Source organism: Chanodichthys erythropterus, chromosome 5, assembly GCF_024489055.1.
Source record: "Chanodichthys erythropterus isolate Z2021 chromosome 5, ASM2448905v1, whole genome shotgun sequence".
Lineage (NCBI taxonomy): Eukaryota > Metazoa > Chordata > Actinopteri > Cypriniformes > Xenocyprididae > Chanodichthys > Chanodichthys erythropterus.
Window position 1 is genome coordinate 32,306,747 of NC_090225.1, and position 25,561 is coordinate 32,332,307.

The window sequence follows — 25,561 nt, forward strand, 5'->3', positions numbered from 1 at the left end:
TTAACAATGGGCAAAAGGTTTTTTGTTTGTTTGTTTTTTGCCCTTACTCTGACCTTCTGAAGGTTGCTGTGTAATTCTCATCCTGACTAAGACGCATTAGGAGAAGCATTTTTTTTCTTTTTTTAATTGAATTTTTTCATTTTTTACAACAGACAAAAGTATGAAAACATTGTTTTATTGTTCGACCCTGGCTTGAATTTGTAGATAGTTGGCATCAGGTATAACATGGAGGGATGAATGAACAACAATGCCTAAGTAACTGATTGAAGTTTGTACAGGAATAATACAAGGCAGTTTAACTTTCTTAGCCATACTATTAAGTGGAAGCAAAGAGGATTTACCCAATTGATTTTGTACCCGGAGAACGTACTGAACTTTCCAAATACCTTCAGTATCTGGGGGAATGAAACATGGAGATCCGAAATAAACAGTAAAATATCATCCGCATACAGCGATTGTGTTGTTTGTAAGAGTGAAATTGAACAGACATTTTCCTGTCTTTTTTCAGTTGGGCTAGGGGCTCGAGTGACAGCGCAAATAGCATTGGGGATAAAGGACACCCCTGTCTTGTGCCTCTTTGTAAGTTAAAAGGCAGAGAGTGCACTCCATTAGTAATAACAGAAGCAGTGGGGTTTTTATATAAAACCTTTATCATATTCACAAAGCCTTTGCCAAAGCCATACGCATCCAAAACAGACCAGAGGTAATCCCACTCCAGCGTATCAAACGCCTTCTCCGCATCCAAAGAAAGAACTGCAGCAGGAGTGGGACAAGCCCGGGATTCATGTATGACATGCCAACCCGATCTCACGGCAATTCGTACGTATTTTACGAGGTGGCTAAATCGTATGAATTCATACGACCTCACTCGTACTAATTCATATGTTTTTTGCTAAATCGTATGTATTTTACGAGTTGACAAATTCGTATGAATTCATACGAATGACCTACCCCAAACCCCGCCCCTAAACCTAACCGTCACTGGGGTTTAGAAAAATCGTACGAATTCACACGAGTGAGGTCGTATGAATTTATACGAAATAGCCACCTCGTAGAATAAGTACGAATTGGTCGTGAGATAGCGTTGGACATGCAGTAGTCTCCAAATATTATCAGCCGCTAATCGACCTGACATGAACCCCATCTGGTCTTGGTTGCACTAATTTATTAATATATACCGCTGCAATCGTAAAGCCATAATTCTACCATACATTTTTATATCTGTATTTAACAAACTAATGGGTCTGTAATTTGCACAGTCTGAATGATCTTTCCCTTTTTTGGGTATCAACGATACAAGTGCTGTATTCATCTGTGGATGAAAGCACCCACCTCTACTGCCGCAGGACAAATCAAAAGCAAAGCATTTAAGAAATAACCCAATCCTGGCGCTTTGCCTTTCTTAGCACCTTGTAATGCCATTTTTAGTACCTCCAAGGTAACTGGTTGTCCTAAAAGTTCAGCTTCTTCATGACGAGAAGACGAGGTAAAATAAGAGATTGCAAAAAAGTAGTACAGCTTGGACTTGTGGGATTGAGTTCGGAAGTACAGAGTTTAGAAAAATGCAGAGTTAATCTCTTTGCTGTTCCTTGCCAGTCCTTTAGATGGGTGCTTAATTATGTCAATGTAGGCTTTCGCTTGACTTTGTTTCAGTCTTAGGGCTAAAAGTTTTATAGGTCCACTAAAGTAAAAGAACTGGTTATTCTGTAAAAGAGAGATGTTAAACCGCCACCATGGAGATCTTTCAGCAAACCAATTACGTTTAAAATCTGCCATTATGGGATTGTGATCTGAAAGAATTGCTGGTAGTTGTCTGATCAAAAGAGTTCAGAAGTTCCTTGGAGCACAATAGATAGTCTATGGAGTAGCATTTCAATAACGCAATGAATGCATATTAAAATGCAGAATCTAATTGAATTAATCGAACCGCATCAAATTTAATGTGAATCGTCTCGAATCGAATCGTTCTGAATTTGCAAAAATCGCTCTTGTATCTAATCGAACACCTATGAATTGTGAATCGAATTGAATGGCTGTCTACCCAAAGATTCACAGCCCTAGTACCGGCTACTGGAAATTTGGTACCGTGACAACACTAGTCTGTAACATAAACAATCACTGTTGTTCTCACTGTAGTAGCAGCTATGATGGCTATTAGCATCACTGTGAGCTTGTTTTTAACAACTTATTACATCTTTTTAACAGAATTCTTACTAATATATTATAATTAACATGCCTAATGTCACATAGATGAACTTACGGCATTTCCTCTATGATGGTTTATAGTTGATGCAAAGGATTACTAGTTTGAGCACACCATGTGTCTGTCTCATTGTTTTCATGCAGAACCAGGAAGGATTAAGAGGAAGTGACTAAACAGTGCAATGACATCATCACCACATAACAAATAATATTTCTTTTTACAAATGACTACCCCATTTGTAAAAATAAATATTATTTGTTATAAACAGAAGAAGTAATTATGAACTTCACATTTTACCTGAGAATATATATCAACAAAAAAGGAGATATTTGAAAGTTACATTTCTGAAAGGGCAACATGATGCACATGAATTATTCTGTTGATTTGTGCTTATTGGTGAAAGAGCAAAAATAAATTACCCAAATGACGACAATCATTGCAATTAAAATTGAACAAAATAATATATATATATCATTTTAACCATTATATAGTATGATGAATATATGACGAAAATGTGTAAGTGGTCAGAGTGAGTGACTGAGTCTGCTGTGGTCAGGGTGAATGAGTGAGTCTGCAGTGAGTCTGCAGTGGTCAGGGTGAGTGAGTGAGTCTGCTGTGGTCAGGGTGAGTGAATGAGTCTGCAGTGGTCAGGATGAGTGAATGAGTCTGCTGTGGTCAGGGTGAGTGAGTGAGTCTGCTGTGGTCAGTGTGAGTGAGTGAGTCTGCAGTGGTCAGGGTGAGTGAGTGAGTCTGCTGTGGTCAGGGTGAGTGAGTGAGTCTGCAGTGAGTCTGCAGTGGTCAGGGTGAGTGAATGAGTCTGCAGTGAGTCTGCTGTGGTCAGGGTGAGTGAGTGAGTCTGCAGTGAGTCTGCAGTGGTCAGGGTGAGTGAGTAAGTCTGCTGTGGTCAGGGTGAGTGAGTGAGGCTGCAGTGGTCAGGGTGAGTGAGTGAGTCTGCAGTGGTCAGGGTGAGTGAGTGAGTCTGCAGTGGTCAGGGTGAGTGAATGAGTCTGCTGTGGTCAGGGTGAGTGAATGAGTCTGCTGTGGTCAGGGTGAGTGAGTGAGTCTGCAGTGGTCAGGTTGAGTGAGTGAGTCTGCAGTGGTCAGGGTGAGTGAGTGAGTCTGCAGTGGTCAGGGTGAGTGAGTGAGTCTGCTGTGGTCAGGGTGAATGAGTGAGTCTGCAGTGAGTCTGCTGTGGTCAGAGTGAGTGAGTGAGTCTGCAGTGAGTCTGCAGTGGTCAGGGTGAGTGAGTGAGTCTGCAGTGAGTCTGCAGTGGTCAGGGTGAGTGAGTGAGTCTGCAGTGGTCAGGGTGAGTGAGTGAGTCTGCTGTGGTCAGGGTGAGTGAGTGAGTCTGCAGTGAGTCTGCAGTGGTCAGGGTGAGTGAATGAGTCTGCAGTGAGTCTGCTGTGGTCAGGGTGAGTGAGTGAGTCTGCAGTGAGTCTGCAGTGGTCAGGGTGAGTGAGTAAGTCTGCTGTGGTCAGGGTGAGTGAGTGAGGCTGCAGTGGTCAGGGTGAGTGAATGAGTCTGCTGTGGTCAGGGTGAGTGAATGAGTCTGCTGTGGTCAGGGTGAGTGAGTGAGTCTGCAGTGGTCAGGTTGAGTGAGTGAGTCTGCAGTGGTCAGGGTGAGTGAGTGAGTCTGCAGTGGTCAGGGTGAGTGAGTGAGTCTGCTGTGGTCAGGGTGAATGAGTGAGTCTGCAGTGAGTCTGCTGTGGTCAGAGTGAGTGAGTGAGTCTGCAGTGAGTCTGCAGTGGTCAGGGTGAGTGAGTGAGTCTGCAGTGGTCAGGGTGAGTGAATGAGTCTGCTGTGGTCAGGGTGAATGAGTGAGTCTGCTGTGGTCAGGGTGAGTGAGTCTGCAGTGGTCAGGGTGAGTGAGTGAGTCTGCAGTGGTCAGGGTGAGTGAGTGAGTCTGCAGTGGTCAGGGTGAGTGAGTGAGTCTGCTGTGGTCAGGGTGAATGAGTGAGTCTGCAGTGAGTCTGCTGTGGTCAGGGTGAGTGAGTGAGTCTGCAGTGAGTCTGCAGTGGTCAGGGTGAGTGAGTGAGTCTGCAGTGAGTCTGCAGTGGTCAGGGTGAGTGAATGAGTCTGCTGTGGTCAGGGTGAATGAGTGAGTCTGCAGTGGCCAGGGTGAGTGAGTGAGTCTGCAGTGAGTCTGCAGTGGTCAGGGTGAGTGAGTGAGTCTGCAGTGGTCAGGGTGAGTGAGTGAGTCTGCAGTGGTCAGGGTGAGTGAATGAGTCTGCAGTGGTCAGGGTGAGTGAGTGAGTCTGCATTGGTCAGGGTGAGTGAGTGAGTCTGCTGTGGTCAGGGTGAGTGAGTGAGTCTGCAGTGGTCAGGGTGAGTGAGTGAGTCTGCAGTGAGTCTGCAGTGGTCAGGGTGAGTGAGTGAGTCTGCAGTGAGTCTGCAGTGGTCAGGGTGAGTGAGTGAGTGCATTGGTCAGGGTGAGTGAGTGAGTCTGCTGTGGTCAGGGTGAGTGAGTGAGTCTGCAGTGAGTCTGCAGTGGTCAGGGTGAGTGAGTGAGTCTGCAGTGGTCAGGGTGAGTGAGTGAGTCTGCTGTGGTCAGGGTGAGTGAGTCTGCAGTGAGTCTGCAGTGGTCAGGGTGAGTGAGTGAGTCTGCAGTGGTCAGGGTGAGTGAGTGAGTCTGCTGTGGTCAGGGTGAGTGAGTGAGTCTGCAGTGGTCAGGGTGAGTGAGTCTGCTGTGGTCAGGGTGAGTGAGTGAGTCTGCAGTGGTCAGGGTGAGTGAGTGAGTCTGCAGTGGTCAGGGTGAGTGAGTGAGTCTGCAGTGGTCAGGGTGAGTGAGTGAGTCTGCAGTGGTCAGGGTGAGTGAGTGAGTGAGTCTGCTGTGGTCAGGGTGAGTGAGTGAGTCTGCTGTGGTCAGGGTGAGTGAGTGAGTCTGCTGTGGTCAGGGTGAGTGAGTGAGTCTGCAGTGGTCAGGGTGAGTGAGTGAGTCTGCAGTGAGTCTGCTGTGGTCAGGGTGAGTGAGTGAGTGCATTGGTCAGGGTGAGTGAGTGAGTGAGTGAGTGAGTCTGCTGTGGTCAGGGTGAGTGAGTGAGTCTGCTGTGGTCAGGGTGAGTGAGTGAGTCTGCTGTGGTCAGGGTGAGTGAGTGAGTCTGCAGTGGTCAGGGTGAGTGAGTGAGTCTGCTGTGGTCAGGGTGAGTGAGTGAGTCTGCAGTGGTCAGGGTGAGTGAGTGAGTCTGCAGTGGTCAGGGTGAGTGAGTGAGTCTGCAGTGGTCAGGGTGAGTGAGTGAGTCTGCAGTGGTCAGGGTGAGTGAGTGAGTCTGCAGTGGTCAGGGTGAGTGAGTGAGTCTGCAGTGGTCAGGGTGAGTGAGTGAGTCTGCAGTGGTCAGGGTGAGTGAGTGAGTCTGCAGTGGTCAGGGTGAGTGAGTGAGTCTGCAGTGGTCAGGGTGAGTGAGTGAGTCTGCAGTGGTCAGGGTGAGTGAGTGAGTCTGCAGTGGTCAGGGTGAGTGAGTCTGCAGTGGTCAGGGTGAGTGAGTCTGCAGTGGTCAGGGTGAGTGAGTCTGCAGTGGTCAGGGTGAGTGAGTGAGTCTGCAGTGAGTCTGCAGTGGTCAGGGTGAGTGAATGAGTCTGCAGTGAGTCTGCAGTGGTCAGGGTGAGTGAGTGAGTCTGCAGTGGTCAGGGTGAGTGAGTAAGTGAGTCTGCTGTGGTCAGGGTGAGTGAGTGAGTCTGCAGTGGTCAGGGTGAGTGAATGAGTCTGCAGTGGTCAGGGTGAGTGAGTAAGTGAGTCTGCTGTGGTCAGGGTGAGTGAGTGAGTCTGCAGTGGTCAGGGTGAGTGAGTGAGTCTGCAGTGAGTCTGCAGTGGTCAGGGTGAGTGAGCGAGTCTGCAGTGGTCAGGGTGAGTGAGCGAGTCTGCAGTGGTCAGGGTGAGTGAGCGAGTCTGCAGTGGTCAGGGTGAGTGAGTGAGTCTGCAGTGGTCAGGGTGAGTGAGTGAGTCTGCAGTGGTCAGGGTGAGTGAATGAGTCTGCTGTGAGTCTGCAGTGGTCAGGGTGAGTAAATGAGTCTGCTGTGGTCAGCGTGAGTGAGTGAGTCTGCAGTGGTCAGGGTTAGTGAATGAGTCTGCTGTGGTCAGCGTGAGTGAGTGAGTCTGCTGTGGTCAGGGTGAGTGAGTGAGTCTGCAGTGGTCAGGGTGAGTGAGTGAGTCTGCAGTGAGTCTGCAGTGGTCAGGGTGAGTGAGCGAGTCTGCAGTGGTCAGGGTGAGTGAGCGAGTCTGCAGTGGTCAGGGTGAGTGAGCGAGTCTGCAGTGGTCAGGGTGAGTGAGTGAGTCTGCAGTGGTCAGGGTGAGTGAGTGAGTCTGCAGTGGTCAGGGTGAGTGAATGAGTCTGCTGTGAGTCTGCAGTGGTCAGGGTGAGTAAATGAGTCTGCTGTGGTCAGCGTGAGTGAGTGAGTCTGCAGTGGTCAGGGTTAGTGAATGAGTCTGCTGTGGTCAGCGTGAGTGAGTGAGTCTGCAGTGGTCAGGGTGAGTGAATGAGTCTGCTGTGGTCAGCGTGAGTGAATAAGTCTGCAGTGGTCAGGGTGAGTGAATGAGTCTGCTGTGAGTCTGAGTGAGTCTGCAGTGGTCAGGGTGAGTGAATGAGTCTGCTGTGAGTCTGCAGTGGTCAGGGTGAGTGAGTGAGTCTGCTGTGGTCAGCGTGAGTGAATGAGTCTGCAGTGGTCAGGGTGAGTGAGCGAGTCTGCAGTGGTCAGGGTGAGTGAGCGAGTCTGCAGTGGTCAGGGTGAGTGAGCGAGTCTGCAGTGGTCAGGGTGAGTGAGTGAGTCTGCAGTGGTCAGGGTGAGTAAATGAGTCTGCTGTGAGTCTGAGTGAGTCTGCTGTGGTCAGCGTGAGTGAGTGAGTCTGCAGTGGTCAGGGTGAGTGAGCGAGTCTGCTGTGAGTCTGCGGTGGTCAGGTTGAGTGAGTGAGTCTGCTGTGAGTCTGCGGTGGTCAGGTTGAGTGAGTGAGTCTGCTGTGAGTCTGCTGTGAGTCTGCTGTGGTCAGGGTGAGTGAGTGAGTCTGCTGTGAGTCTGCGGTGGTCAGGGTGAGTGAGCGAGTCTGCAGTGGTCAGGGTGAGTGAGTGAGTCTGCAGTGGTCAGCGTGAGTGAATGAGTCTGCTGTGAGTCTGCTGTGGTCAGCGTGAGTGAATGAGTCTGCTGTGAGTCTGCTGTGGTCAGGGTGAGTGAGTGAGTCTGCTGTGGTCAGCGTGAGTGAATGAGTCTGCTGTGAGTCTGCAGTGGTCAGGGTGAGTAAGTGAGTCTGCTGTGAGTCTGCAGTGGTCAGGGTGAGTAAGTGAGTCTGCTGTGGTCAGGGTGAGTAAGTAAATCTGCAGTGGTCACGGTGAATGAGTGAGTCTGCAGTGGTCATGGTGAGAGAGTCTGAGGTGAGTCTGCTGGATCCAGTGTTTAGTGCTGATCACTGTCTCTATGATTGCAGTTGGGTGAGACGTCAGTGATGGTGACAGCAGTCAGCAAGAGCAAACCAGCCTCTGCTCTCTTCATGCCTCTTGTGGTGAGACACACTTCAGCTCTAGCATGTTTACAACACACACACACAAATATATATACACACACGTGATTCTGCATCAAGCTCATCACACAGTTTTATCACAGATGTGGAACTCTACTGAAACTTTACAGTGTGTTTGTTGTCTCTGTGAACCATGTCACACTGATTGTGTTTTCTGTGAGATCATCAGGTGGATTACAGGCAGAAAGCGGCAGCTGCAGGACGAATCCCCACAAACTACCTGAGGCGAGAGATGGGCAGCACAGACTCTGAGATCCTGACCAGCCGGCTGATCGGTCAGACACACACACACACACACACACACACACACACACACACACACACACATATACACATAAACGCATAAGTCAGTAATGCATTCCCTGTGTGCTGTTGACACTGTGTCTGCTGTGTGTTTGTGTAGATCGCTCTATCAGGCCGCTGTTTCCCACCGGATACTTCTATGACACACAGGTGTGACACTCATCTCATCTCTCATCTCATCTCACAAATGTAGGGCGGGGCTTGATTTAGTCTGTGGGGAATTGATTGGATGGTTGGGTTTCCTATTGGTGGATCTCATGTGAGTGACAGGTTGCCCCGCCCTCATCATCAGAGAAGAGAAGAGACGCTGCAAGAGGAAGATATTCTGATTCAAGATTATGAGGAACATGAATTTAATACAATAATCATGTGCACTGATAAATCATTTAGAATAAACTGCAATATTCCAAGAAAAGTTGTGCATTTTGATTTCATGGTGACTTTAAAGCCGTTTAAAATGCTTTAGGTGTGTCCTAATTCACATACTTATGCACTATTCTGTCATTTTATAGTACAGTGCAAGTAGTATTTTCACACTGAAAATTCCAACAAGAGAAAGGTCACTTCAAATACCTGGATGATGCACTTGAATGTTGGACACTCGTTCATTGCAGTTTAATTACATAGATGAAGGGGGCGGAACTGTCAGATTATCACAAAATAACCATCTAAAATTCATCCACTAGACACCAGAGTAGTGCATAGTATAAGTGTTTCTGAACCCATTCACACCTGTATTTAGTGTTTGTGATGAGATCGCTCTGCGTGTGTTTGTGCTGAAGGTGCTGTGTAACATACTAGCCGCTGATGGAGTCAATGACCCTGATGTTCTGGCCATCAATGGAGGTATGAGAATCTCTGCACTATTACATGTCTGTAATGTGTGTTTTCATGTCTGATGCTTGTTGATTGTCTCTCAGCATCTGCGGCTCTGGCTCTGTCTGATATTCCCTGGAACGGCCCCATCGGTGAGTCCACCGCTTGTACTCTTGTGTTTGTGAATGCTGTTTGTGTGTGTGTGTGTTTGTGAAGTGAAGCTCCCGCTGTGGCTCGTTTCAGGTGCGGTGCGCGTCGGCCTGGTGGACGGAGAATTCATCATCAATCCCACACGCTCAGAGATGAACGGCAGCACGCTGAACCTCGTGATCGCCGGAGCCCCGTCCAGCCAAGTGGGTCAGTGAGATTTCAGCAGAGCTCTAATTCCCCACAATGCTCCTTGCTCTTGTTCTGATGGTGGTTGTGTGATGTGTGTGTAGTGATGATAGAGGCTGCGGCAGAGAACATCCTACAGCAGGACTTCAGTCACGCGGTGAAGATGGGCGTCAAACATACGCAGCAGATCATTCAGGCCATTCAGCAGATGAGCCGAGAGATGAAAGTGACCAAACGCACTCCTGCCAAACTCTTCACTGCCTCAGCGGAGATGGTGGATTTCACACGACAGTGAGTCTCAATGATTTATGTATTTTGGGGGTGAAATAATATGAGCTGGACTTTTCTTCGTGACATTGACCCATAAAACTGCTGTGTTTGTTAGTGCTGGGCATTGACACACATTTCACAATTCAGATTTGTTTCATAAACGCTTGTTTCATGACAGATTTATTCAAACATATTTTAAATATTTATTATATTTTTACTTGATCTGTTCTTCAATAAGCAATATATTGATACATTTCTCGAAATGCTCCTCTCTAGAGTTATTTTTTGAGTTTATGGACACTGAATGGCGGTGTGATTGGCTGTTTTCTCCTCAGGTTGACGTCTGATAGGATCTACGCTGTGTTTACAGACTTCACACATGACAAGGTGAGAGTCAGCACCACTCCAGCACGTTGTATCTGATCTCATGTGGTATTAAATGTATGTGTGTTTCCTCAGACATCCAGAGATGAAGCGATTAATAAAATCCGTCTGGAGGCTGAGGAGCAGATCAGAGGTGTGATGACAGATGCGCTCATTCATCAGCGTTTCTAAATCGTGTGTTCACACTTTGTAACACTGGTGCTGTTTGATGTGTGTAGAGAAGTTTCCGCAGGCGGAGACGTTTGAGGTGGTGGAGGCCTTCAGCAGTGTCTCCAGAGAGATCTTCAGGAATCTGGTTCTTCATGAATACAGACGGTAACCTTCATACTCAAGCTCTCCATGTAAGCGCTGCTGCACAGAGTTTTGTAACACACGTGTGCTGCTTCATGTGACAGGTGTGATGGAAGAGATCTCACATCTCTACGCAACATCTCCTGCGAGGTGGACGTGTTTAAACCACTCCATGGCTCGGCTCTCTTTCAGAGGGGTCAGACACAGGTCAGCACACGGTACATCACACAAACTAGATAACACTCTAGATCACATGCAACAGCACTTGTCACAGCACACGCTCACTAGAGCACACGGTACAGTATGTGTTACAGCACGTTACAACACGCGGTACATCACCCACTAGAGCACATACTACAGCACACGCTACATCACGGTTTACAACACATGCTAGATCACACTGTGCAGCACATGGTACTGGACACACTAGAGCACGTGTTACTGCACGTATTACAGCATGCTACAGCACACGCTACGTCTTAGAAGTAGTAAAAAAAGAAGTACCATTTTAACTCTATTTTGGCTTTAAGGTATTATAAGAGAATCTTATAGTGTGGTCAGTACCAAACCGTGACATGAGTGTATCGATACATCTCTATTAAACATTGTAGTGGTGTGATATGGTCAACAGACCTGCGGTTACGGTCCGTGAATGTCTGTGCAGGTGCTGTGTACGGTGACCTTTGACTCTCTGGAGTCCATTATGAAGACTGACGTGATAACCACAGCGCTCAGGTCAGTGACACATGCAAACACATGATTTAAACGTGTTCCACGCACCTGAGCTGATCCTGCTCGTTGAGTGAGTCCCGTCAAATCAGTTATTTAAAACAGGGCTCCTCAAAATGGAGTCTGGAGAAGTCTACAGATAAACAAAACAAAACAAGTTAAATAAATAGATTAAAAAATAAGCAAATAAATATGTTTAAATAAATGAGTGATTAAAATATTTAGTTATTAATCTATTAAATAAATGAATAAACCTAAAGGAATAAATAAACATGATTAATATAAATACAAAATTATAGTAGATAATAATAAAGAAATAAAGTCTTGAAACAGCTTCACACAGTGAAGGTTGGAACGTTCTGATCCGATGTTTGTTCTCTTCCAGTGGAATCAAGGACAAGAACTTCATGCTGCACTATGAAGTGAGTGAGCGCTTTAGTCTCATGTTTATCTCAGGCTCTGAAGTGCAGCTCATTCACTGAGCGTTTTCTTTCAGTTTCCTCCATATGCTACCAATGAGATCGGGAGGATGGGAGGAATGAACCGCCGGGAGCTCGGTCACGGTGAGTGTGTTTCCAGCGTACGAACCTCAGCTGTTTGTCCTCTGAATCTCAGCTATGTCTGCTGTGTGTGTGACATTAGGAGCGCTGGCAGAGAAAGCTTTGAGACCCGTCATTCCTGCAGACTTTCCCTTCACCATCCGCGTGACATCTGAGGTGCTGGAGTCCAACGGTACGGCGCTTCACACACACACACACACACACACACACACACACACACACACACACACACACACACACACACACACACACACATGCTGCTCTCAGCCATCTGTATGAACGTGTCCTGAGTCTGTCTTCTGTGTGTCTGTAGGATCCTCCTCGATGGCGTCGGTGTGTGGCGGAAGTTTAGCACTCATGGATGCAGGTATGATCACATGACAGCAGAGCAGTCTTATGTTTGATCCTGTTTAGATCCAGTTAGTGCTCTTTAAAGATCTGAACTGATTCTGGATTGTTTTGCTCATGTAATGGACTCAGCAGGCGTGTTTCGTGTTTGTTCAGGTGTGCCCGTCTCCTCGGCTGTAGCCGGCGTCGCCATCGGCCTGATCTCTAAAGCCAGTCCTGAGAAGCCGTCAGAGATTCAGGACTACAGACTCCTGACTGATATTCTGGTAGGTGCGTCAGCATCTGTTCTCAGAGCGTCAGCTGAGCCGTGTGTTCATCCTGTTTGTTTATGAATGAAGGGAATAGAAGACTACAACGGAGACATGGACTTCAAGATGGCAGGGAGCAGCAAAGGCATCACGGCTCTACAGGTAAACGAATTACAGAAAGATCGTCACTTTAGAATCCTGTATTATCTGTTTGGTCACCATGCCAGTTTCAGTTAGGAGCTCATTTAAGACAAAAGCTATTATAGAAGAACATTTCTTAAGTGCATTATCTTATCTTAAGAACAGATAGGAAAAGGGTTTTACAGAAGCATCCTAACTTGACAAAAAAATCCTAAAAACTGTCTTAACTTTAGGATTACTCCACTGGTGTCCCACTTTACCCCACTTTAAACTTATTTAAAAGGCAACGGTAAAAATCACATTACAGTATCCGTGTCTGAAAGTGGCATTTCATTTATTAATATAATAATATAAAATGAAGAACAACTGTTACATTTAATGGTGGAAAGATTTTTGAAGACTCGAGTGATGTGCTGCTCTTTGATCACAAAACACTGAAAAATAATTACAGATGCTCACAAAATATAGTGATAAGCTTTGTCTTTTCTTTCTTTTCTTTTTTTTTTTTTTTTTTTGAACAACAATTTTATTTATCAAAAATTATCACACATTTAAATAACATTTAATTTTTTCCATTATAACTGGATAAAAGAAAAATAAATAAAACTACTACTACTACTACTACTACTACTACTACTAATAATAATAATAATTTAAAAAGACAGCAATAACATATTTGTCTATATACTCTGTGTCCATCAATTCCACAAAGAACTCATCATCTAGACTCTCATAGAACACTTTCCAGATGGACTAAAAAAAGGTATAAAGTTTGTTTTTTTTATTCAGAAAATAGGTAATCTTTTTAAGGCAAGGAATGTGGTCATCCCCTTTATTCATTGAGACATGCCAGGACCTTCTTCTTTTTTCCACGTACATGCTATTACATGTTTAGCTTCTAGCAAACAAAGAGTTAACAATAATCTTTCATGTTTGGGGATTTTAAAATTCACAGGGCAGACATGCATTATACACAGCTTTGGATCAAGAGGAGTTCTTTAGGCTTATGATATTCAATATTTTAACCCAAAAGCAATTAACTTTAGTGCATTCCCACATGCAGTGGAATAAAGTTCCCTTCTCTTGTTTACATTTAAAACATTTATCAGGAATATTTGGGTTGAAATGATGCAGCTTAACTGGAGGAATATATTGTCTACTCAACCATTTATACTGAAGCAGTCTCATGTGGGTGTTTGTCTGAGTTTGGGCTGTTTGCCATTCTTCCTCAGTTATTGAAGTCTATCATTAAATTGATTTGGCAGCAAACTGTTTATATAGCACAGAAATTTGACCTCTTCCCTTCAAACAGTTTAGTGTGATATTCTTCAAAGTAGAAAGAGTAGGCTTAGTCAGACTCAAAAATGCTTTTGTGGAATTCCAAACCTTTTCCTAATTTCCTCAAAGGACATAAATCTTCCCTCGTTATAAGGATCAGACACCTTGCTAATACCTTGACTTGACCAGAATTTAAAGCCTGGATCAGCTCTACCAGGACGCAAATTTTCATTACCAAAAACTGGTGAGAGTTGTGGTGATTCCCCTAGATGAGCAAGAGCCTCAAGCCAAACTGCTATGGTATTTCTGGTATACGGGTTTTTAGTACACTTATTTAACTTTTTAGCATCTGTTGAATATAAATTCAAAGGAATTGGAATAGAGTGGGCCTCTATAGATACCCAGGTCGGAGGACAATCCTTCTCAAGATAAAACATTGCTGCTCTAATTTGAGCAGCCCAATAGTACCAGTTTAGGTTTGGTAGGTTTAACCCCCCTCTATAATAAGGCATGTAAAGCAAGGATAGCCTGAGATGAGGACACTTGTTCCAAATAAAAGCTTTGTCTTTTCTACCAAGCTTATCAAAACTTCTGTTTCTGCAGCACTGAAATTAAAAGCACACAGATTGTTTATCTCTAATGTTGACTTCACAGCAGCTGCTTGCACGTTGTTGGTTGCTTGGTAACAGATTTAATCTGCATAATCTGATTGGTCTAAAAGTGATCCGATTCGTTCAAAAGTAACCTAAAAGTCATCCAATTCAGACAGAAGTAATCTGATTCTGACTAACGTAATCTAAAAGTGATACGATTCAGTCAAATAATCTAAAAGTAATCCAACTTGGACGGATGTAACCTAAAAGTAATGTTTCAATTTGTGGGAGCCATTTATTTGCCTTATTTGAAGGCTAATTGTTCATCTTTGTTTTCTTGAGATGTGCGCCCTCTGCAGGACAGGAGAAGCTTGAAGGCCTGGGTGTGGCTTGCTGGAGTGTGGCCTGCCGGGAGCACATGGTCTTTAGTCCTTGCCTTCTGTTTGTTTGACAGGCAAAGTTGTTTGATTTCATTAGGTAGTTTTGCTACCACTGTGGACAGTGCAGTGAAATCTGCTGAAAACCCACAGTACAAAATTCTCAACCCTAAAGATCCTGTTTCCTTGTTTTGTACAAATGTCCATCAGTTGGATGAGTGTCCTCTGTTTAAAAAGAAAATGCGCAAAGACAATATCCAATGCATAAAGAAAAAAGGAATATGTTTTGGCTGTCTTGTTAAAGGCCACATGAGTAAAGCCTGCACAAGATGGCAAACCTGTTCATTTACAATCAAAAACACCCCACAGCGCGTCACGTAGGGAAGGTAGATAAAGGAACAGTAACTGAAAAACAACCTCTTGATGCCAATCAGACAATTTCTTCTAACACTTGTGGTCATATTGGGGCAGGTGAAAAGGATGATGTACTAGTAACTGTGCCAGTGAAGGTGAAGGCAAACAATGGGAACAAACTTCCAACACAAAATTAATTATGAAGATGCTCATATCTAAAAAAAAAAAAAAAAAAAAAAAAAAGGTCTCACTTCTCACAATCCTTCAGATATTGGCCTTTTAATTGGCACCAATGCCTCCAAGGTCCTAGAGCCTTGGGAAATTATCAACAGCCGAAATGATGGGCCATACGCAGTGAGGACATTACTTGGATGGGAGGTTAATGCACCACTAAGGGGAACAGGCAGTGGACATGATGCCGATGCAAGTCAGTTCAAGTCAGTCGAATATGACTGGTGAGCCTGCATGATTCAATGATATCACAATATAATGCTGATTTCAGTGAAAAAGCATATGAAAAAGTGTTAAAGAAATGTCTGTGGAGGACAAGCAATTCATGAAAATTGTTGAAGATTCTGCTAAAATTGTTAATGGACATTACAACCTCAAATTACCTTTCAAGAAGAATTATGTTGCATTACCAAACAATCGACAAATGGCTGAGCAGCACCTTGAAGGCCTAAAAAGAAACCCTGTATTTCATGAGGAATATTCTTTCTGATGTTATTAGCAAAGGGTTTACAGAAATTGTGCCAAAGGAGGAGCTCAAAGGTACAAACGGGAAAGTCTGGTATATACCTCATCATGACATCCAAAGAAAAAGATGAGGGTAGTCTTTGATTGTTGAGCCTCATTCAAGGGTACCTCTCTCAATTCTTAGTTGCTTCAGGGCCCTGATCTTACGAATAGACCCACTGGAGTGTTGATGAGATTTCCTCAGGAACCGGTTGGAATCATGAGTGACATTGAAGCAATGTTTCACCAGGTAAAGGTAACATGTTGACTTCTTAAGGTTTCTCTGGTGGCCAGGAGGTGATGTGAGTCTCACTCCCTTCGCATGACAGTACATACCTTTGGAGCCGTATCCTCACCCAGCTGTGCAAGTTATGCACTTAGAAAAACGGCAGAGGACAAGCAGTATTACAGGCCTGAAGTCATTGACACCATCTTATCTAATTTCTATGTGGATGACTGTTTGAAGTCTGTAGCCACTGAGGAGGAAGCAATCTTGCTTATCCAAGATTTGACAGATGTTTATGAAAGAGGAGGATTTCATCTTTATAGATGGGTAAGCAACAGTCGATTGGTGCTGTCCAGCATTCCAGAATCTGATCGAACTAGGGAAGTAAGAAACCTAGACCTGGATCAAGACAAACTTCCATTAGAGTGAGCACTGGGAGTGTATTGGTGTATGGAAAGTGATAATTTACATTCATTGTCACAGTCCAACCACAACCACATATCAGACGGGGAATATTGTCCACCACAAGTTCAATTTATGACCCTCGGGTTTCTTGCTCCTTTTACAAGGGATAACTGTGGTTACATGAACTTTGCAGAATGAATATCAGCTGGGATGATAAGATAACAAAGAAGTTAATTGATAATTGGGTGAAATGGAAAGATGATCTAGAGCAAATAACCAACTTCCTAGCAAGCAGGTGTGTAAAGCCAAAACACTTTGGCACACATACAAAAGCACAACTTAACCACTTTACTGATGCGAGTGAGCAAGGGTATGGATCTGTGAGTTATCTCAGACTTGTGAATGAACAAAATGCCGTGCATGTTATCTTCCTGATGGGGAAATCCAGAGTTGCCCCTCTGAAACAGATGACAGTTCCCAGATTGGAGGGTGAATCTGTACTGAAATATATAGCTAATGAACAAACAAGATTCCACACCTTCATTGCAAAAAGAGTCTCCTTAATAAGAGATGCTACAGAATTGATGCAATGGAAATTTGTAGGCACAAAAACAAACCCTGCTGATGAAGTCTCGAGAGGTCAGAATGCAGAAAGGTTCCTGCAAAATAAAAGATGGATTCATGGTCCAGACATCCTTTGGAGAGCAGAATGTGATTGGCCCTCAGTAACGCACACAGAAATCCACTCTGTGTCCGAAGATGATCCAGAGATAAGGAAAAGGCAAACTGTGAATATAATTGTTAAAGATGAAATCAACCCTACAGACAAATTGATGTCCTATTTTTCAAGTTGGACTAAGCTTAAAGTCACAGTAGCCTGGTACCTGAGACTAAAAGAAATCTTGAAAGACTTGGCGCTCAAAAGAAAGGACCAAATTTCAACAGTCAGTCATTCAAGGCCATTTACTCAAAACGTGGAAAAGGAGATCCAACAAAAAAGTAAGCCGAGCAAAATCCTACTGGGTAAGCAAAGCCTAAATGTTTCAGACTTGGAGATGGCAGAGCAGTCTATAATCCAGTACATTCAAGCAAAACATTTTGCTAAAGAGATTTTCAAGGAAACATCAGGAAAGCAAGTCCAATTTACAAGCTTGATCCGATGAAGAAAGATGGCATTCTTTGTGTAGGAGGGCGTTTATCAAAAGCTGCTCTTCCAGAAAAGGTAAAGCATCATGCTTTTTTGCTCAACCTAACCCACATATCTACATCAATTCTCAGGCAGAAATTGGGGCATGCAGGAAGAAATCTAATGCTCTCAGAACTTCACAAAAGATTTTGGATCATCAATGCCAATTCGTCAACACGTAAAATTATATCTGATTGCATTGTGTGTAGAAGAAACCGAGCCAAAAATAGGACAACAGAAAATGGCTGATTTATGCTTATGAAAGTTTAGTTGCTGATTTACCCACTTTCAGTAATGTGGGTGTAGATTATTTTGGGCCCATCGAAATTAAAAGGGAATGAATTACAATGAAACATTATGGAGTAATATTCACCTGTATGACCATAGAGCTGTTCATATTGAAGTCGCTCATTCACTTGACAGAGATTCCTGCATCCAGGCCATTAGGCGTTTCATTTGTTGAAGAGGCCAAGTAAAACATAAGATCTGACAATGGAACAAATTTTGTGGCTGCAGAAAGGGAACTAAGAGAGGCCACACATTCCAAAGGCTTTGCGTCATCTTGGAAAAGAATGGAGTTTTAAATCCCGAGGAGCATCTCATCATGGAGGAGTATGGGAGCGTCTGATCAGGTCCATTAGACAGGTACTTCTCTCTGTCTTAAAACACCAACACTTAACTGAAGAAGGACTGCATACATATGTGAAGTAGAGGCTATTTTAAATAGTCGTCCAATATCTACAGAATCTGATGATTCTCAACATTTAGAGCCTCTCACTCCAACCAGTCTTTCCACCTGGATTATTTCGCAAGACAGACCTGTACGTAAGATGCCATTGGAGGCAAGTCCAGTACATAGCGGACAACTTTTGGAAACGTTGGACTCATGAATTCTTGCCTCTTATACAAGAACTCAAAAATGGAATAAGACAAGAAAAAACCGTTGTAGTTGGTGATGTAGTGTTGGTGGTGGATTCTACTGCTCCTGTGGCTCTTCAATTCTTCCAAGAATACATGAGGTCACGCCCGTCAGAAATGGACTTCCATTAACATCCTAGAACGACCCATAACCAAAAAACGTCCGTTACACAAAGGTTAAGATCAACTTCCCCTTCATAAGCAAAGATAAGTATTGTTTTGTTTTTTTTTTGTACATACTGTAGATGCTGTAGATATAGCAATGACTACTTTGATATCTTTAATTATATGTAATTTTTTTTTAAATATTCCAAATACAATTAGGGGCCAGTTTTGTAGGAGCCATTTATTTGCCTTATTTGAAGGATAATTGTTAATCTTTGTTTTCTTGAGATGTGCGCCCTCCGCAGGACAGGAGAAGCTTAAAGGCCTGGGTGTGGCCTGCTGGGAGCACATGGGCTGCGTTCCACTCCACATTTTAATGCCCTTCACTCACTAACTTCCCTCCGTCTCGAGGACTCAGATGTGCATCATTGCTTACGTTGCACGAGTGCACACTACTGGAGGAACATAAGGTTAAAAAGAAACACACTAAGAATTCACTTGGAATTCAGTATGGAGCTGATTTATTATTTAAACCCCTTTTCTACTTATGAATTTGTTTTATGCACCATTCTATATGCGTATAAGTTGTTGGAGAAAATATATAAAATCCTATAGGTATATGAGCTGTTGGAGAAAAATAAAATCACACAAATGAAACAAAATATCAATAGTATAAACTTTGACGGTGAACGTAAGGTAGCTACAAGTATTATGCAATTGAATCTCAACACAATTCATATATTATAGACTCTTATTCGATTAATTCTTAAAATAATTAATATATCATACACTTCAGTTAAGCTTTATCTGCTGTGATGTCACAATCAAGTTGAATTGTGGGATATAGAGCTGCTTGAAGTGAACATCATCAGAGTAGACTCACTCCCTCGGTCAAAATCAAGTGGACGAGGGTTTGTCCATATAAACTTCCCTCGAGGGAGTGAGAACGCACTTAAAAATGGTGGCAGGGATTCCCCCGAGGGGAAGTGCTTAGGGAAGTTTGCGAGTGCGTGTCTAAAACTGGAGTGGAACGCAGCCCTGGTCTTTAGACCTTGCCTTCTGTTTGTCTGACAGCCAAAGTTGTTTGATTTTATTAAGTTTGTATTACCTTTTCTATCAGTTTATTTTCTCAGTTTAATTTTCCTGTAATCAAGCTCATAATAAACAGCAAGAAATGCATGTGCCACTTGGTGGACAATGAATTTTTCAGGCAAAGGAAGCTTCTAACCCCTCAGCAGACCCAAGAAGTGACTAACAGTCATTACACAGTTGAAAAGTACATTACCTAAAATCAGAGCTGTACACTGCGACATATATGAGTAGATTACCGAACTCGATGGAGTACTTTAAGATTTCCTAACTTCAGATAAGATACGATTTTGTAAGAAAGAGTTGGATTCCTAAATCAAGTTAAGATTTGCTTCTGTAATATGAATGAGAAAAATCTGAAATTAACTTTTTAGATCTAAACTTAAGTCTCAAGACGGAATGTTTCAGTAATACTCCTCATGCTCCATCATGTCATGTTTGGTGATCGGTCACTGCTGTTTCCCACAGGCTGATATCAAAATCCCAGGACTTCCTCTGAAGATCGTGATGGAGGCCATACAGCAGGCGACAGGTAAGCGTCACTCCACGAGCATCATGGGACGCACACAATGAGTGTTTGACGTGCCGTTTCCTGTGTTTTCTTTCAGTGGCCAAAAGAGAGATTCTAGGCATCATGAATAAGAGCATTTCCAAACCCCGGAGCTCCAGGAAGGAGAACGGTCCGGTCGTGGGTATGAGCAGTTCTTCCTCGTGTTTGGTTTGTATTCCCGCTGTTTGTACTCCCGCTCTGATCCTGCTGTGAACTCTCTTCCACAGAGAACGTCAGTGTGCCTTTATCTAGACGAGCTCGGTTTGTCGGACCAGGAGGATTTAATCTGCGCAGACTGCAGGCTCAGACAGGTGAGGATTACATCATCAGATTCAAGCACTTTTAAAATACTCATAATTAAATTACAGCTACATTTTTATTGATTACATTATTCACACATATTGTTATTTTCTTTCTCTTTGTATTACATCAATATGGTACAACATTATACTATTCAATCAATGTGATTTAAATGTGTTGGGTAAAAAGCAATCTAAAAAGTAATCCAATTCGGTCAAAAGTAATCTAAAATAATCCAATTCGGTCAAAAGTAATCTAAAAGTAATCAGATTCAGATTAAAGTAATCTGATTTGGGTTAATGTAATCTAAAAGTAATCTGATTCGGACAAACTTACTCTAGAAGTAATCGAGAAAAACAAATGTAACCATTTGTTCAAAAGTAATCTGAGTAAACTGATATGGTTGAAAGTCGTCCGATTCTGACAAATGTAATCTGAAAGTATCTTATTAAGCCTAAAGTAATACGATTCGGATGAATGTAATTGAAAAGTAATCTGATTCAGACAAATGTAATCAAAAAGTAATCCGATTCAGTTGTAAGTATATTACCTAAAATGTGTAATGTAATAGATTATATTGCTTACAACAATTTTCATCTTGTCATCTGAAATCGATAACAGACTATGATTTGTAAGTAACCTAGCCAGCACCAGCTGATGAAGCTCTGCTCTTACGTCCGTCAGGTGTGACGATCAGTCAGGTGGACGAGGAGACGTTCTCCGTGTTTGCTCCGACACCCAGTGCCATGAACGAAGCCCAGGAGTTCATCCGTGACATCTGTAAAGACGATGTACGTGCGCAGCTGCTTTTCGTCTGACTCTTCTGTGGTGTGTTGTTGTGTGAGACGCTGACGCTGGTCTTGTGTCTGTCTCTGTAGCAGGAGCAGCAGCTGGAGTTTGGATCCGTTTACACAGCCACCATCACAGAGATCAGGTAGTGCCGCAGCCTCTCACGGCAGGCTCAGTCTCCTCAGATCATTATCATTGGCTTGAAGCTGATTTTGTGTTTCAGGGACATTGGCGTGATGGTGAAGCTGTATCCCAACATGAGCGCTGTGCTCCTACACAACTCACAGCTGGACCACAAACGGGTGAGAACACGTCACCCTAATATCATCAGCCCGGCCGTATCTTTCACACATGCGCTGTCTGGGAACGCAGTCATGTTCTGAAGGATTGTTTGTTGTCTTCTCCAGATTAAGCATCCCAGCGCTCTTGGACTGGAGGTCGGTCAGCAGATCCAGGTGCCGTGAGATTTCCCGTGATGAACACATCTGAATCCTTCATGAACTCACGGCTGAGCTTCTGCATTAACGTGTTTGGCTCTTTCAGGTGAAGTATTTCGGCCGGGACCCGACAGACGGCAGAATGAGACTCTCTCGTAAGGTGCTTCAGTCTCCGGCGGCGGCGGTAGTGAGGAGTCTGAGCGACAGACACAGCATCTCTATAGGAGCATCCGGCGAGCAGATCCCAGAATCCTAGAGCTGACTTTTGTACACTGTATATTTTATAATAAACGGTCTTATTGCTTACATTATCCTCACAAACACAGCTTGAACTTCTGCATTACTTGTTTGCAAAAGGGCACAAAACTCTCAAATAAACATGTGAAAGTGTTAACATCTGTCCTGCAGCTGTTTCAAATGAGAAACAGTCCAAATGTTGTACTAATGAAAGAAAGAATCCCACACACACAAGGTAGGGATGTTATGGCCGTTAAATGTAGAATACTGTGCACTTGTGTCGAATGGAGAGCAACCGAGAGCTCGTTTTCTCCAGAAGCATTTTTAGAAAATAAATCCTCATGGAAAACTCTTAAGACATGAAACAAAATCTGTGCTGTCAAAAAAGAAGAAAGGATCCAAATTTATATTAGGTGCCTTTACCTACTGTGTTGATGTTGTGGTGGGATACAGGTGAGGTTAGGACAGGTTTGCTGCTGTGGGTTTAAGTGTGGGTCAAGCAGTCAAAAGTGAAGTACAGAAATTAATTACAGCTGTAATTACATGCAGCTATTCATTCAATATAAGTACAATGTAAAAACATGTACACAATAGTGCAGTATCAAATGATTAATTTAAATGGTAGCACTTTACAGACTGTTCCCCATATACTTATTGTAATCGCAATAACTGGGTAATAAAGTCCCTTTAAGGGGCGGCTATGGGGAAACATTAAATTCTCTAAAGCTGTTTGTAATCACCAATGAAATCTAACAACAACTGTCTCATAAATGTTTTTCTAAACACTCGAATCATGACAAAAAAAACTGGATCAAGGCTGGATCAAGCTATTGCGCATGCGCAGTCCTAAAAGCGCGTCTTTTGTGCCTAATTTCAGAGGTGCGCACCTGACTGTTTCTATAGGAACCTGAGCTTCTAACGGCAGCTGCAGTGACGCGATGACTTTACCAGTCGACGATTGTAAAATAAGTCGACAGAGCCCTCTGCTATGAACGCTAAAATGCAGATCAAAATCATTCTGCTGGCAGTGTGCAAAGCTACATCTGATGATGACAAAATCTTTCTGTTGGCCTAAAGGAGAGCATCAATACAAAATACAGGGTTCGACATTAAGCCTTGTCATGTGCTTGTCCTTTGGACAAGTAAATTGGTCACTTGTACGTGTAAAAAAAGTTGCTTGTCTGGAAAAACTTGGATTTTTTTTTTTTTTTTTTTGGTGTAAATACAACAGTTTTCCACCAGCTTTTGCATATTTATTTCTGCATATTTACCACAAGGGTGTTTTCCTAATCTTATCACACGCTTCATCTTTTATTTCAATTTTTTTTTTTTTTTTTTACATTTGATCAATAAATTCAGTAAGAAAAATAAAGCAGGACTGTTTTCGAATCAAATTAAATAATTTACACTGAAAAATTACAACTGAATTAAAGGGCACCTATTATGCAAAATTCACTTTTACATGGTGTTTGACCATAAATGTGTGTTGGCAGTGTGTGAGCAAAACCACCCTAGAATGAGAAAAATCCACCCTGTGGTTTTTTTACATATCTCAATAATTCATAAGCACTGTCTCAGAACGCCCTGTTCTAAGATTGCTCTCACTGTGACGTAGAATTGCGCTAAACCCCGCCCACGTGGTTTGATTGACAATCTGGTTTTGGCACAGACCCCGCCGTCGGTGATCTGTCAACCATCCTCCATTGTTTCAACGACAGCCGGTAATATCTCCTAAGAAACATAAGTGTTCTGTTGTGGGATGTAATAATGAACATAGTAGTTTTCACTTACTTCCAACATCAGAGCCACTGAAAACGCAGTGGATGGATTTTATTTACGAAGGAAAGGCGCCACTCAAAATTCCAAAACACGTTTATGTTTGCGCGAATCATTTTTTGACTGACTGTTTTGAGAACGAGGGTCAATTCAAAACAGGTCTTGCTTCAAAGTTAATCCTCAAGTGTGGATCGTTGCCTACTGTTCGCGATCCAACGTCACCTCCAGAAGAAGTAAGTGTATTTAATGTTTTTTGAGCAAATAGTCATTTCAGTCGATGTCAGCCAATTCAATAACAAATGCGTCTAAAGTTGTTGTCGTCGTCGTAGAAAGTCTGTGTATATAATTTAAACCTTGTTTGTATAGTGTGTATCTAACGTACTTAGCAAACGTGTGTGTGTGTGTGTGTGTGTGTGTGTTGCACATCCATGATTGCAAAGGGGACGCGATTAAAACTCTATAAGTACATAAATGTATCAAATAACCTTTCAGAGACGTCCTGCTCCATTCTCCATTGTGTTTCTTCTGCCGGAGTCTCTTCATATGCCATACAAAACAGCGGGTCTCTCACTCTCAGCCATTCTGCTTCTACCGACTGTTTATTGCCATAGGTATGCAAGTTACGCCCTCATCCAAAGGCAGGGCGGGGATATGCAGCTCATTTATATTTAAGGTGGTACACACCAAAACAGCTCTTTTTACAGTTTTTTCCAATTGCTAACACACAATTTTTCAAACTAGTCTGGTTTTATCAAAACACTTAACACAATTCACAAAACCACACACCCAAACTGCAAAATACCTCATATATCCTGCAAAATGAAGCACTGCAACCGAAACTACACATAACATTATCAAAATCAAACTTTTGCATGAAATGGCACACACTTCATTCATATTACCAGATTTTTGCCTAACCACCTACACACTGTTGGGCATAATGAAAAGCACCCCCATCTTTAGTATGCTTTGCCATAATACTAAAATATGTATCAGATTGTTCACATGCACAGAAATATTTGCAGATACACACACATGCTGTTGCAACATTTTTATTTTTTTTTCCTTCACTACAGTAAACAAGTCAGTACAACATAAGCACAGCAGATATATTTACATGGGACTGAACAAAAATATTCTTACAAAAAAAGTAAACTGAAAAAGAATTTCTGAAAAAATATATATTACAGTAAAAAAAACAAAACAAAACAAAAAAAGCAAGAAAATTAGGCAGCATCTTGCCACACAGCCGGGTCTGGCCACAACGCCTCGTCAACATCACAGGCAATATCTTCCCTTGCCAGACATCGAGGGAAGAAGCGCCTTGAGTGCCTTATCCATCCCTGAATTGCACCCACATCAATCTCATCACATGCCTCTTCCATGGCCTGCACAAGAGGCATGCGCACAAAGGGCTGCCGGTCGTATACCTTCCACCGCCATGCCGAAAAGAATTCTTCTATGGGGTTCAGAAATGGTGAGTATGGTGGGAGGTATTGCACGAGAAATGTTGGGTGGTCAGCAAACCAGTTTTGGACTGGGGCTGCACGATGAAAGCTCACGTTGTCCCATACTACAACGTACCGGTTTCTTTGATGGTCTGCATCATTCATACGCTCTGGTGGTATGAGAATGTTGTGAAGTCTGTCCAGAAATGTGAGAATATGGGCTGTGTTGTATGGTCCAAGTTTGGCATGACGGTGGAGGACACCATGCATATTGGAGATGGCAGCGCACATTGTGATGTTCCCACCACGTTGGCCAGGAACATCTATAATGGCTCTGTGGCCAATGAGGTTTCTCCCTCTTCTTCTGGTCTTTGCTAGGTTGAACCCAGCCTCATCTATAAAGATGAACTCATGTGGGATTGCATGAGCATCCATTTCCAGTACTCCCTGAAAACAAAGAACAAAAATCACTCAATATGGTGTTATCCAGTACACTGGGAAACAATGTTGTGTGTAGTGTACTGCAGTCAATATAGTACTTACATCCACATATGCTCGTCTGAACTTTGTTTCTTTGAGAGTTTCTCTCAAACGGCACCTTATAAAGTTGTTTCATTCTGATTTGG

At 43.2% G+C, this 25,561-nt stretch overlaps 1 protein-coding gene across 3 annotated transcripts in view; it reads left to right on the top strand.

Annotated features, from left to right (window-relative positions):
* The window catches only part of pnpt1 (polyribonucleotide nucleotidyltransferase 1, mitochondrial), a 45,957-nt gene extending 23,460 nt beyond the window's left edge, over positions 1-22,497 (top strand). Inside the window, exons 3-28 of one of the 3 annotated variants that reach the window (XM_067386913.1) lie at positions 7,614-7,688; positions 7,876-7,981; positions 8,110-8,159; positions 8,792-8,855; positions 8,930-8,977; positions 9,069-9,182; positions 9,266-9,452; positions 9,767-9,818; positions 9,891-9,948; positions 10,034-10,130; positions 10,211-10,313; positions 10,771-10,841; positions 11,221-11,257; positions 11,332-11,398; positions 11,478-11,567; positions 11,709-11,762; positions 11,900-12,009; positions 12,082-12,153; positions 19,867-19,930; positions 20,007-20,090; positions 20,176-20,259; positions 20,933-21,039; positions 21,127-21,182; positions 21,261-21,339; positions 21,445-21,492; positions 21,581-22,443. In XM_067386913.1, coding sequence (XP_067243014.1) covers positions 7,614-7,688; positions 7,876-7,981; positions 8,110-8,159; positions 8,792-8,855; positions 8,930-8,977; positions 9,069-9,182; positions 9,266-9,452; positions 9,767-9,818; positions 9,891-9,948; positions 10,034-10,130; positions 10,211-10,313; positions 10,771-10,841; positions 11,221-11,257; positions 11,332-11,398; positions 11,478-11,567; positions 11,709-11,762; positions 11,900-12,009; positions 12,082-12,153; positions 19,867-19,930; positions 20,007-20,090; positions 20,176-20,259; positions 20,933-21,039; positions 21,127-21,182; positions 21,261-21,339; positions 21,445-21,492; positions 21,581-21,730 — 2,127 coding nt within the window. In that variant the 3' untranslated portion in view covers positions 21,731-22,443. Of the gene's footprint in view, positions 1-7,613; positions 7,689-7,875; positions 7,982-8,109; positions 8,160-8,791; positions 8,856-8,929; positions 8,978-9,068; positions 9,183-9,265; positions 9,453-9,766; positions 9,819-9,890; positions 9,949-10,033; positions 10,131-10,210; positions 10,314-10,770; positions 10,842-11,220; positions 11,258-11,331; positions 11,399-11,477; positions 11,568-11,708; positions 11,763-11,899; positions 12,010-12,081; positions 12,154-19,866; positions 19,931-20,006; positions 20,091-20,175; positions 20,260-20,932; positions 21,040-21,126; positions 21,183-21,260; positions 21,340-21,444; positions 21,493-21,580 lie in introns of all 3 variants that reach the window. The other 2 variants (XM_067386914.1, XM_067386915.1) reach the window with 2 other exon arrangements.
* The last annotated feature ends 3,064 nt before the right edge of the window (positions 22,498-25,561 follow it).